The sequence below is a fragment of the Peromyscus eremicus genome, chromosome 3 (assembly GCF_949786415.1).
Source record: "Peromyscus eremicus chromosome 3, PerEre_H2_v1, whole genome shotgun sequence".
Lineage (NCBI taxonomy): Eukaryota > Metazoa > Chordata > Mammalia > Rodentia > Cricetidae > Peromyscus > Peromyscus eremicus.
Window position 1 is genome coordinate 135,665,095 of NC_081418.1, and position 13,834 is coordinate 135,678,928.

Genomic DNA, 13,834 nt, shown 5'->3' on the forward strand with positions numbered 1-13,834 from the left:
TGTTCTGGTTCCTTCCTTCTTCAGGTGAATGTGCAGAAGCCCCTGAAAGATGAGTCTCACTTTGAGATGGTGGAGTCTGGCCGGTACGTCATCCTGCTGCTGGGTCAAGCCCTCTCCGTGGTCTGGGACCACCACCTCAGCGTCTCCGTGGTCCTGAAGCATACACACCAGGTCAGCGGCCCTGCTTCCCTGTCACTCATGTGGACTGTCCTCAGCTCTCTAAGTAGGCACCTCCTCGTTGTTGTCTTGGAGGACAGTGGCTCTCTGGTCCAGCCTCCTTGCTCCCCACACAAGGAAAGCTAAGTAAGTAGTCATGGAGGCTGGTTGCACACAGGGGGGACAGAGGCAGCTTTGACAATGTGTGACAATGTCTTGACTGGCCCAGCAAGGCACATGTTTTGCTTGCACAGAGGAGGCAGAGCAAGGGTAGGCAGGGTGACTCTTTTTTAGGTTTCTTAAGTCAAAGAGGCAAATTAAGCACACAAAATATTAAATCATCGCCATCTATTCTGGGATGTTGCCTCATCAACGAGCCTAGGCTAGCACACACGCTCACATGCATGCATATGTGTGTACATGCATGTATGTGTTCATGTTCATGTGCATGTGGAGGCCGGCCAGTGGGCAATCTCAGGCGTCATTCCTCAGGAGCCATTCACTTTGTGTTCTGAGTTGGTCTTTCACTGGGACCTGGGGTTGCTCACCAATCAGGCTGGGTTAGCTTGGGTTAGCTTACTATCTCTGCCTCCCTACTGCTGGGGTCATGAGTCTACACCACTATAACTGTCCTTTGTACATGGGTGCTGGGATTCAACTCAGGTCCTCATGCTTGTATGACAAGTGCTTCACCATCTGATTTACTCCCCCGGGTCCTGGGTTAGCTTTTTGAGAGCACTTTGTTAATCTGCCGAGGATCTCCTCTTGGGAGAGATGACGGTGTTTGTGTAGGTTGCCATAGTTTTGGGGGTTTAATGGTATCATTAAGTGGTGTGAATGTGACAAGGGCTCTGTTTATTCTTGTTGAGAGTGGCCTCCAGACCATCTCTGACAGTGCTGTCTATGTCCGGATTGTCATTATCAGTGAGGGCTGCTCAGCCTGTGCTTCCCCGAGGCAGCCCGTTCCAATTCTAGAAAGGTCCAACAATCTTGACCATGTTTCTACTCAGTGTATTGACTGTTCCAGGCACTGCAGGTAGAGCAAGAGAAAAAAAATCAGGTGTGTGTGTGTGTGTGTGTGTGTGTGTGTGTGTGTGTGTGTGTGTCTGCATTCCTGTGGAGCTTCTAAAGGACAGGTATACTTTCCTGATTCTGGAGTTGGGCAGCACTCCTTGGCTTGTGGTCCCACCCTTCCACATTCAAAGTGAGCTGCTGTTCAGTAGTATCTTCAGGCCCTCCCACCCACCATGCTCCTGTGGGTTGCAACGCCTTTACACTCTGCCTCTTTCTGCCTCCTTCTTTTTAGTCACTGTGGTCACATACAGCTCACTTAGATGGTTCTGGACAATTTCCTATCTCAAGATTTTAACCTAACTGTACCAAGGTCCTTTGTCCTGGGGATTACTCCATGTTCTGAATACTCTAAGCTGAGTACTTTATGAAGAAAAGAAGTTTATTCAACTGTCATTACTGTTGTTGGAGGCTGAAAGTGTAGGGTTGGGTGGGTCCATCTGTGTCTGTGGCAGGGATTGGCCTGGCTGTGGCAGCGGTGAGTGAAGGTAAGCTGACAGGGAAGGGAAGAGGGCTACATGTAGAGGGGTCACCTGTGAGAAAGGAAACCAGAGCAATTGTGCCTAATCTTATTTTAATTAAAATTCTCTGTCTGTCTATCTATCTATCTATCTATCTATCTATCTATCTATCTATCTATCTATCTATCGTCTGTCTGTCTATCATCTATCATGTGTATGGATGTGGGCATGTATGTGCCCATGGAATGTGACGGTCAGAGGACAACTTCCTGTGTAGGTCCCAGGGATTGAATTCAGATCATCAAGCTTGGCAGCTGACACCCCTTTACCTGCTGACCTATCTCATCTCCATTTTTAGGAACAAAACAACAACAACAAATGTCTTATGGTGTAGGAACTAACTGGGGTCCTATGAGAATAACATTATCTCTTCTAAAGATGATACCACCAGTGACTTAATTAAATCTAATTAGGTCCCTCCTGCTGACAGTTACACCACCTCTCAGTGTCACACTGGGAACCCAAACTTTCAGAGAATAAACCTTTTGGGGATTCAACTACACACTGAAGCCATGTGAAAACTGTAGTACCATGTGGGGTAACACAGTCACAGTGCTTGGATTCAGGATGGACATCTTTGGTGGAGCCAATGTTTTGCTTCCCACAACCACAGTGGAGATTATATTCTTATGGGGACATTACTTTAGATAGGTTAGTTTGATGAGCCCTGTGTGAACAGGTGACACAGGAGTAGACGTCTTCATGGAAGAGAGGGAGTGAGGATTGTAAATATCTGGAGAGAGAAGCTGGGTGGATGGAGTAAGATGTACAGAGATCCCAAGGTGACTGACATTTGGAGAGTTTGACCAAGGAGACCAGTGGTGAAGGGGGGTTAATTAACAAGGGCTCAGAGAGGAAGTGGCTATGCCATGACTTTTGTCTGACTGTGGGAATATTCTTACATGCTCCTCAATGACTTACGCATGTGCTTATAAACCAATACTGCAAAATGGAAAGATACTTAGGTCATCTTTCCTTTGTCCCAGGACTGGGTTCTGGCTGTGTAGGGAGAGTAGAGTGGGTTTATGATTACCTATCTTCCCAGGTCCTTACTTGGTGGTTTCTGTGTGGTCAGGCTTGTTTGGGACTCAGTGCACATGACTGACATGGGCGGTGTATAGTTAGCCCTTCCCTGAGCACATTTCTCATGCTGTAGAATTTGCACCTGTTTCCCTGGACAAGCTGTGGTCCTCTGGGTAAGGGGACTTCCCTGATGGCTGCAAAGCAGGGCCATCCTGTCCTCTCCTTGGCTCTCTGTTCTTTCATCCATTAACAGTGGTGCCTGCTTTTATTTCTGCTCATAGTCTCAAGGAAGGATCACAGAGCCAACCTGCCTGCTGCCCACCTCTGCCCTTGACCATGAGACTTGGGCACATCGCCTCTCTCTGCATCCTTGATTTTGAAATGGGTCAGTGCAGAAGCATAGGGAAAGGCCCCGGCGAGGGCAAGGCTTTGCTGACCACCCTGCTTCTTCTCTGGGTCTCTTTCTGCTTCCATCTCTTCTTCCTCCTCTGACAGTTCCTGACTCCTCGGTCACCTGGTACCTCCTTCCCCTGACCCCGAGAGTATGCCAAGGTTTACAACGTGCATCCCTTCCCCTCACCCAGGAGCAGGTGTGTGGCCTGTGTGGGAACTTTGACGGCATCCAGAACAATGACTTCACCAGCAGCAGCCTTCAGGTGGAGGAAGACCCTGTTGACTTCGGGAATTCCTGGAAAGTGAGCTCACAGTGTGCTGACACAAGAAAGGTACATCTGGGGTCTGTGTGAATGGAGGATCCCCTTATTCTCCTGGGGACTGTGGTGGCAGGAACTATAGGCAGTGGCAGCCTTGGGCTTCTGGGCTGGGTCCGTTCTGCAAGGCTACCTGATGTTTGACCCCTCCTGTACTCTGTCCTGTTCCCAGCTGTCACTAGATGTGTCCCCCGCCACCTGCCACAACAACATCATGAAGCAGACAATGGTGGACTCATCCTGCAGAATCCTTACCAGCAACATCTTCCAGGCCTGCAATAGGCTGGTGAGGCTTTATGGGTGGAGGGAGGCAGGACGGGCTAAAAGCTTGTGGATTCCTGGACTGTGAATGTCTGATGTGAACACTAACTAGGCTGGAGCCCTGAAATGATTTGTACTGAGAAACCATGATATCCCTTTCTTGGCTTCTAGCTGAAGAGGCACATGGGTAGTTTTTGAGGAAAGCAATGGCTGGCCAGGCACTTTCCCATGTACGCACGAAGTCTCTTGGTCTGGAGTTCTCTTTGCATTGCCCCCAACCAGAGCCAGGGAATTCCTTTCTTTGTCATAGTTCTAGGTGTCCAGACCCGGTCAGAGCCTCCCTGACCATCAGCACACAAGAAAAACAGCTAACAACTGCTTCAGTGCCCGGTTCTCTTCTCACGCTGACTTTTTCTGGCCCTAACTCCAGTGATTTTGGAGTCCTTGAATTTTTGGCATCTTTTTATTTCTCTGTCTCAAATGATAGTGATGAATTCTTCAAAGTTAAATGGACTTCTTTCTCTGTGCATTTGTGTGTATGCACACACACGGGCCTGCATGTGAGCATGTGGGATTGTGTGTGTACACAAATACACAGCCATGTGCACATGCCTGCACTGTGTAGTACCACCAACATAGGAATGACGATTTGAGTATATGATCTCAATTCTTCACTCATCTGGAGATTTCCAGTCCACAAGAGCTCCAAAGGACACTTATATTCTACGGTTTGGTGGCATCTGAGTTGGAAGAATCAAGACAAGAGGAGGACTTGGGGCCACATAGGGATGTTCAAATATCTTGGAAACAACAATGCATTGGCTGATGAATTCATTTCCTTCTTAACTACTCTAAAAAGCACAGAGAGTGTAGTAGCATGTTTTGGAGACAAGAAAAGTGAAGTGGTCAGTGTGATTGATCATGCTTGTGGGCAGACACTCCTCCCTACAGAGAGATTGGGGGTCAGAAGCTAAGGGTGCCCAGCCAGGCCCTACTGTCTGGCAAAGTTGCCCCATAGCTCCTCAGTGGGGGCAGATTTTGTGTTCTGATTCATCCCCACATTTTGCTTACTGCACTGAGGCAAGGACAGAGAGTGATTAATCTGTGTGTGTTTATATAAAAATACTCCATATTCATGGTTACGGGGAAGGACAGGCTGGTAGGCAGGTAGATGGGAGACAGCAGAGGGAACCTTCTAGAAAATTCTGAGGGTATCTCAATATGCACGAGAGGCTGCCTGTCCTGCTCTACTTAGTACTTCTTAGTGGAATCCAGATTAGAAACAAGGAAATTTGCCTCTTTCCCCGTTCATTCTCTAGGACCTGTGTTTTACGTTTCCTTGGTGCAGGGGCCCTTTACCCGCATCCCTTGCATCCTAGCCATAAGCCAGAGTTCTCACCCTCGGCTCAGGCTGAGACCACTTGAGGTTCTTTTTGTAGGTGGACCCTGAGCCATACCTGGACATCTGCATTTATGACACTTGCTCCTGTGAGTCCATTGGGGACTGCGCCTGTTTCTGTGACACCATAGCTGCCTATGCCCACGTGTGTGCCCAGCATGGCCAGGTGGTAGCCTGGAGGACGCCTGCACTGTGCCGTGAGTTACCAAGTCCTTACAGTCTCAGATGCAACCCCCTATGAGTACCTCGGCTTGCAGTCGTGTGGGGAGGACAGGCGAGCACTCTCTCGGTAGAGAGGGACGGGTTGAAGGGATGAAGCGGTGGTGTGAGAAACTGCACACTGAAGAAATAGTGGGATGTGGCTTTGGAAGGGAGTTAAAACAGTGACGGGGGCATCTCCTCAAGAGTGAGTGGGGACATGGGTTCTGAAGATTTAGACGATGAGAAGGGTAAGGAATTCACAGTAAGACTGTGTGTGAGTCGGGTCATGGAGTCAAAGTGGATACGTGGAGACTTCTGGAGAAATTCTGGAAGGAGGGGGACACTGGCTTCTTCTGTGGCCGAGGGTCACCTGGTGCTTCCAGGGTCACCACTTTTCTTCTGTCTCCACAGCTCAGAGCTGTGAAGAGAGGAACGTTCGGGAAAATGGCTACGAGTGTGAGTGGCGTTATAATAGCTGTGCACCTGCCTGCCCGGTCACCTGTCAGCACCCCGAGCCTCTGGCTTGCCCCGTGCAGTGTGTGGAGGGGTGCCATGCACACTGCCCTCCAGGTGAGGCCTCTCCTTGGCTGGAGCAGTCTGGAGGGATGGGTTCTTAGACAGGTGTCTTCCTTCTGCTTCATCTCGGCCTCCTCTGTCCAGGGGTGCCCCCCCCCCAATCCTTGGACCTCAAACAAGTATGTTTACTCGGATCTCTTCATCAAAGCCAGGCCAGCTCTGAGTTTTGCCTCGTTAGGGTTGTCTCATCTTCTCTTTGTGCAGAAGTGAGGAAAGAACTCTGGCTCCTTGTTCTCTTCCTTAGCTACACTTCATTCCTTCTTAAAATGTCTTTCATGGGTTTATCACATAGAGCAATCATTCCCTCCCTCCCTCCCTCTCTCCCTCCCTCCCTCCCTCCCTCCCTCCCTCCCTCCCTCCCTCCCTCCCTTCCTCCTAATAGATAGAGTCTTGCTGTATAGCCCAGGCTGGCTTCAAACTTGCCATCCTTCTGCCTCAGCCTCCTGAGTTAAAGAGAACAACACTTCCCAGCAGAACTTGCTGCAGAGGTGCAGTGTTCTGTTCAACGCGATATAGTAGTGTGGGAAACGTCTTCTTCATTTCACTGAATTATGCTTCATTTACATATAAGTAGACTCATGGCATGTTGTGTTGGATGGCCCAGCTCTAAAGTTCTTGAGTTCATGCTTGGGAGGAGCTAGCTGAGCCCAGTCACTCTTTGGCTGTTTGGAGATAAGATTTCATTTGTCCTAGGGTTTGGGGAGGGGGGAGATTTGGTGTAGGAAGCCTCATCCCAGCTTCTCAGAGGGGCAGACAAATCACCACAGAAGAAGGATGCTCCCTGCATGGTGAGGTGACCACCTGGGAGCTGAGAGAGTAGGTTTCTGGGACAGATTCCTTTAGGGCTGGTGGACCTACCTGATTGATATGAGAGGTGGCTGGTAGGCTTCTCATGTGGTGTGTTGTGCAGGGAGAATCCTGGATGAACTTCTGCAGACCTGTGTGGACCCCCAAGACTGCCCGGTGTGTGAGGTGGCTGGTCGGCGCTTGGCCCCGGGAAAGAAAATCACTTTGAGCCCTGATGACCCTGCACACTGCCAGAATTGGTAAAGCAGACTTCTTGACTGGCTGTCTCCCATGCTGGCTCTCAGAACCTGGGCTTTGGAAAATACCTCCAGGCAGCATGGACTGAGGCTGAGCTTAATTAGCTTGTCTATGCACCCACACACCCATACATCCATCTATCCACCCATCTATTCATCTACCCACCCACCCATCCATCCACCTACCCATCCATCCACCCACCCACCCACCTACCCACCCACCCACCTACCCACCCATCCACCCACACACCCATGCATCCATCTATCCACCCATCGATCCATCTACCCACCCACCCACCTACCCACCAATCTACCCATCCAACCATCCATCCATCCACCCATCCACCCATCCATCCATCCACCTACTTATCCATCCACCCATCCACCCACCTATCCACCCATCCACCCATCCACCCATCCACCCATCCACCCATCCATCCATCCACCCATCCATCTATCCACCCATCCACCCATCCATCCACCCATCCATCCATCCACCCATCCACCCATCCACCCATCCACCCACCCACCCATCCACCCATCCACCCACCCACCCATCCACCCATCCATCCACCCACCCACCCACCCACCCACCCATACACCCATCCATCCACCCACCCATCCACCTATCCATCCACCTATCCACCTATCCACCCATCCACCTATCCACCCATCCACCCATCCACCTATCCACCCATCCATCCATCCACCCATCCATCCATCCACCCATCCATCCATCCACCCACCCACCCATCCACCCATTCACCCATCCATCCATCCACCCATCCACCCATCCATCCACCCACCCATCCACCTATCCATCCACCCATCCACCCACCCATCCACCCATCCATCCACCCATCTATCCATCCACCCATCCATCCATCCACCCACCCACCCACCTACCCACCCATCCACCCACACACCCATGCATCCATCTATTCACCAATCCATCCATCTACCCACCCACCCACCTACCCACCAGTCCACCCATCCATCCATCCACCCATCTACCCATCCATCCACCTACTTATCCATCCACCCATCCACCTATCCACCTATCCACCCATCCACCTATCCACCCATCCACCCATCCACCTATCCACCCATCCACCCATCCATCCATCCACCCATCCATCCATCCACCCATCCATCCATCCATCCACCCACCCATCCACCCATTCACCCATCCATCCATCCACCCATCCACCCATCCATCCACCCACCCATCCACCTATCCATCCACCCATCCACCCACCCATCCACCCATCCATCCACCCATCTATCCATCCACCCATCCATCCATCCACCCACCCACCCACTCACCCATCCATCCCTTTGGAAGCTGTTGGGGTTGTTTCTGGAATCTGATTCTCTTTCTTTAAGAGGTTTTGTTCTCCCTCAATGTTTTAAAGACTTTTTGCTTTTTTTTTGTGGAAAACAGACACATTTTGGGGGATGCAATATAACACCCCAACATATGTATGCAGTATGTATGACCAAGCAAGGGTAGCATTCCTACCTCACTATAACTGGACATCACACCCAATCTGAGGACCAGTCTCTATGAACAGTAAACATTTTGGGGGAATCTATGGAGGCAGGAAGGAAAAGGGAGATGAGGTGCTTGGCCCTAAGTATAACACAAGCATCTTAGGGCTGTGGTCCAGGCCACAGGACGTGGCTTTCAGAACTGGGAGGGAAGACATTCACTGCTGTCACCCCGGGCTCTTGCTGGAGCAAACTCTGGGAACCTGGTTTTGGGGAGGCAAGGAGTCCTGAGGTGATTGCCGGGCTTTCTGAAGTGCTGCCCTTAGGTGGGGAACATTCATTAAAACGCTGACACAGTCAGCACCACTCCCTGACACCAATCAAGCCTAATGGGAGCTTCGGCTTGAGAACTTCAGCTCTCCAGGGAGGGGCTCTGGCCACAGCTGCCAGAGCCGGATCCTGCCGCCACCATCTGTACAAACAAGAGCAAGCACTGCCCGGGGTGAATTTTCTAGCAAACACAGGAAACCGAAAGTATGTCACTCATGCACCGTTAACCAAGGACTGAGGCCATAAATTGCAGGATTATGAGGAAGTAGGAATTAACTTCCCGGTAAGATCCCACCCACCTTCATTGCGCTGAAACAGACATGGAGGAATAAGGAAGGGGTAGGGGGTCACTGCAAGCTTACTTAGGGTGTTCAGCTCAAAGGATGTGAAAGCTCCAGCACCTGGTACCTCCTCAACTGGCCTGCAGAGAGGGCCGGCTGCTACAGCGCACAGTGATGAGCACAAGAGTTTCGAGGCAGGTTGGTGCCGTTGGCTGGCAGTGAGGCCACGGGACAGACACACTCAGGATTTAGGGCACTGTAACCTGCTTGGGTTTATTGTACAGACTGAAGACCGAGGGTGCAGAGTGGAGGAGGCCCGTCCTGTGTGGATCCTCACCACAGCACATCTTTGTGTCCTCCGTGGTCTGGCCTATTCCTTTACTTTCTAGAACATGGCAGAAGGGTGCAGTGATTAGAAAGAGTAGAAATCTGTGGACTGGGCAGTGGTTCAGCACAGACTTGTGGGTATCTTGGGGCCCGGCTGAGGGCTAGCCAGTACTTGGTAGATACTCCGTGTTCACCATCTGCCTGTGGGCAGAATGGATGGCGGAGCTACCGTCACTGTCTACAGCCAACACTCCTAGTCCTCCCACTTTTTTTCCCTGTTAGATGAAACAGCGATTTTAAACTTTTATTCATTGTTTTAAAGTCTTCTAACTCTAGTTTTCTCCTTTTCCTTGAGGCCCAACATAATTAAACATGGCTCAAAATCCATACAGCTTAAATTCTAATACCATCTATAATGGTTTCTAATGTAAGCCATTTATCTCCAGTGGAACATTTACAAGTCCCAGCGTGTGCCAACATTTTAGAAAGATATTTGTCCATGGAGACAGTTATAAGAAGGTTTGGATTATAATTAAATATTAAAGTGGCTGGAGACGTAGATTGGAAAGAAATCAACATTAAATGACTATGGAGGGCTTAGAACAACCGAGACTATTTTTCAGGTTCTAAGATGGATTAAAGCTTTAGGAAGGCTCTGCTTCCTCCTCACTCCCATGTGTGTGTGTGTGTGTGTGTGTGTGTGTGTGTGTGTGTGTGTGTGTGTATGCATGTGTGCACATGTGTATTGAAGACACACATTGGGACAAATGTCAAGAATGACATCTCACTTGGGTGAGACATGCTCAGGGGGAGCAGGCAGGAGGTTCTATGGGGGACCTGTGAGGTGGTCCTGCCTGCCCACAGGTTCTTCCTGAATCATTTTGGTTTCTTTCCCTTCTGCCACAGTCACTGTGATGGTGTCAATCTTACCTGTGAAGCCTGCCAGGAGCCTGGAGGCCTGGTGGTCCCCCCAACAGATGCCCCAGTCAGCACTACCACCCCATATGTTGAAGACACCCCAGAGCCACCCCTGCACAGCTTCCAATGCAGCAGGCTGCTAGACCTTGTCTTCCTGCTGGATGGCTCCTCCAGGCTGTCTGAGGCTGAGTTTGAAGTGCTCAAGACCTTTGTGGTGGGCATGATGGAGAGGCTGCATGTCTCTCAGAAGCACGTCCGTGTGGCAGTGGTTGAGTACCACGATGGATCCCATGCCTACATTGAGCTCAAGGATCGGAAGCGACCCTCAGAGCTTCGGCGTATTGCCAGCCAGGTTAAGTACGCAGGTAGCCAGGTAGCCTCTACCAGCGAGGTTTTGAAGTACACACTGTTCCAGATCTTTGGCAAAATCGATCGCCCAGAAGCCTCCCGCATCACCCTACTCCTGACTGCTAGCCAGGAGCCCCCACGGGTGGCCAGGAATTTGGTCCGCTATGTCCAGGGCCTGAAGAAGAAGAAGGTCATTGTGATCCCTGTGGGCATTGGTCCGCATGCCAGCCTCAAGCAGATCCACCTCATTGAAAAGCAGGCCCCTGAAAACAAGGCCTTTCTGCTCAGTGGGGTGGATGAGCTGGAGCAGAGAAGGGATGAAATAATTAACTACCTCTGTGGCCTTGCCCCTGAACCCCGAGCCCCTACTCGGCCTCCCCAGGTAGCACAAATCACCGTGAGTCCGGGAATCTTGGGGATTTCATCACCTGGTCCCAAGAGGAAGTCCATGGTTCTGGATGTGGTGTTTGTCCTGGAGGGGTCAGATGAAGTTGGTGAAGCAAACTTCAATAAGAGCAAGGAGTTCCTGGAGGAAGTAATACAGCGCATGGATGTGGGCCAGGATGGCATCCACATCACGGTGCTGCAGTATTCATACATGGTAACTGTGGAGCACACCTTCAACGAGGCCCAGTCCAAGGAGGATGTGCTGCGGCATGTCCGAGAGATCCGTTACCACGGTGGCAACAGGACCAACACTGGGCAGGCCCTGCAGTACCTTTCTGAGCACACCTTCTCTCCTAGCCAGGGGGACCGGGAACAGGTCCCTAACCTGGTCTACATGGTCACAGGGAACCCTGCCTCTGATGAGATCAGGAGGTTGCCTGGAGACATCCAGGTGGTACCCATCGGAGTGGGCCCCCATGCCAATGCGCAGGAGCTGGAGAGAATTGGCTGGCCCAACGCTCCCATCTTCATCCGAGACTTTGAGACACTTCCCCGAGAGGCTCCTGATCTGGTCCTGCAGAGATGCTGCTCCAGGGAGGGGCTGCAGCTGCCCACCCTCTCCCCCATTCCTGGTATGCTGGCACCCTGTGTGTGATGGCGTTGGCACTGTGCACATTATCTGATGATGCCAGACCCCTGGGTTCTAATGCTAACTTCCTGGCTCAAAGCCCTGCCTCATGCTGCCTGTGTTTCTCCAACTTTCCAGGCCGAGAGCTGAACTGTTATTCTTTGGGTGGGAAGGATCTTTCCTTATTGCCCAGGGTTGTAAATTCAATGGTAGTAGGGACCCACTGTTAAAATTTAAATAATACAGAGAATGCATAGAAAAATTGCAAGACTTATTAATCCCTCCATCCCATACCCTGTACCCAGTCCAGACTCACTTTCTGCCTGGCAGGTAACTTCTGTTAGTTTTGGTGATTGTTAACTCTCTTTTGGGCCACACTGATGCATGGAATTACTTTAAGTAGCTTATGCTCTTGGAGGCAAGGCTGGGAGATCAGGCAACTGGTACAGGTGAAACAGACGGATCCGGAAGCCAGATTGCAGAACTGCCACTCAGTAGCTGATAATTTAGGGCTGGCCTGTCTCTTTATCTATAAACGGTGGATATTAGCAACTATTTGTGAAATGCTTGAAACAGACTCTAGCATGTGGTGAAGGCTCAAAAAGTACTGTTTTTTTCCTTGTTTTGAGTCAGGGTCTCAGTGACCCTGGCTGGCCTAGAACTCTCTATGTAGGCCAGGCATGCCTCAAACTCACAGAGATCTCCTGCCTCTGCCTTCTGAGTGCTGGGATTATACTGTTGCCTTCTTAACTTATACTGGTGTCAAAGTATCCAGTGTGTTAGTTTGTTTCTACAGTGATACTAAAGATTGAATCTATGGCTTGGTCCCAGCGAGGCAAATGCTCTATCACTGAACCACCCAGCTCTCTTTTCCTTTTCTTTTTGAGACAGGATCTGACTATGTAAGTTGCCCAGACTGGCCTTAAGCTCACTCTAGGCCAAGCAGGCCTTACAACCTGCAGTACTCCTGAGTAGCTAGGTTGATACGCTGGCGTCATCACAGCAGAAGAACCAGCTGTTTTAAGCATCTCTCCGTCCCTGCACTCAGCCTTTGCTTTTGTTTATTTAGTGAATAGCACTTTAATTTTTCTGCTAATAAGAAAAGTAACGGGGCTGTTTGCCTTGGTATTAGTATGCGTTCCGTCTGTGTGTGTCCTTATGACACAGCTTCTTTCTCCCCCGAGTACAGATGCCACATTTTCTTGATCCCTTCAAAGGTCACGAGCCTCTTTCCCAGTTAAGTGCCACTCTGTGACTTTCCCTTACTTCATTGAGCTTTAGACCCAAGAACACAGAAGTCGATTTTCTTTCTTTACTAATTGTTTTAGTTATTGTTTAGTTACTTCTCAAAATTGTGGGTCTTATAATGACATTCTCTCTCTCTCTCTCTCTCTCTCTCTCTCTCTCTCTCTCTCTCTCTCTCTCTCTCTCTCTCACACACACACACACACACACACACACACACACATTTCTGCCTCCCTTGCTCCCCACAAACAGACACACTTACTTTTCCTGCTATTGAGAATGCTTTCCTTTGCAAGCATTTGCCTGCCTGTGGGTAGATATGGAGCCTTTTCAATGTCCCTCAATCTAGTGAACTCATAGATTCAGGAACTGTCTCCTCTGTCCCTCCTCTACCTGTCCCAGCCCCACACTGTGGCCTCACTGGTAAATGTCCCCCTACTTGGTGGTGCTGTGTGCTCAGCGCTGCCCTGAGGAGCCACTGGCTGCTGTGGGGGATGGTGGCTGATCTTCGGTGGGCACCCATGTACTTACCTCCCTGTTCCTCTTTGCAGACTGCAGCCAAGCCCTGGATGTGGTCCTCCTCCTGGACGGCTCCTCTGGTTCGCCAGAGCCTGTCTTTGATATGATGAAGAGTTTTGTCAAGGCTTTTATTTCAAAGGCCAACATTGGTGGGTGATGCCTCTGAAGCTGCACGTGAGAGTGGTTCTTCCGGGGGTCCACCTGATGCTAAGTGTTTCCCTCTTTCTCTTCCTGTTAGGGCCCCACCTCACTCACGTGTCCGTGATGCAGTATGGAAGCATCAATACCATCGATATATCATGGAATGAGGCCCAGGAGAAAGCCCGCCTGCTGAGTTTGGTGGACCTCATGCAGCGGGAGGGTGGCCCCAGCCAAATTGGTAATGCTGGAGCCGTAAGC

The 13,834-nt window shown here is 50.5% G+C and overlaps 1 protein-coding gene across 1 annotated transcript in view; it reads left to right on the forward strand.

The window, feature by feature from the left end:
- Window positions 1-13,834, forward strand: part of Vwf (von Willebrand factor) — a 142,830-nt gene that overhangs the window by 85,254 nt on the left and 43,742 nt on the right. Inside the window, exons 22-30 of the mRNA XM_059258637.1 lie at window positions 25-171; window positions 3,356-3,496; window positions 3,654-3,767; window positions 5,182-5,338; window positions 5,754-5,912; window positions 6,829-6,964; window positions 10,297-11,675; window positions 13,468-13,584; window positions 13,674-13,814. Of these exons, the coding sequence (XP_059114620.1) occupies window positions 25-171; window positions 3,356-3,496; window positions 3,654-3,767; window positions 5,182-5,338; window positions 5,754-5,912; window positions 6,829-6,964; window positions 10,297-11,675; window positions 13,468-13,584; window positions 13,674-13,814 (2,491 nt within the window). The remainder of the gene's footprint in view (window positions 1-24; window positions 172-3,355; window positions 3,497-3,653; window positions 3,768-5,181; window positions 5,339-5,753; window positions 5,913-6,828; window positions 6,965-10,296; window positions 11,676-13,467; window positions 13,585-13,673; window positions 13,815-13,834) is intronic.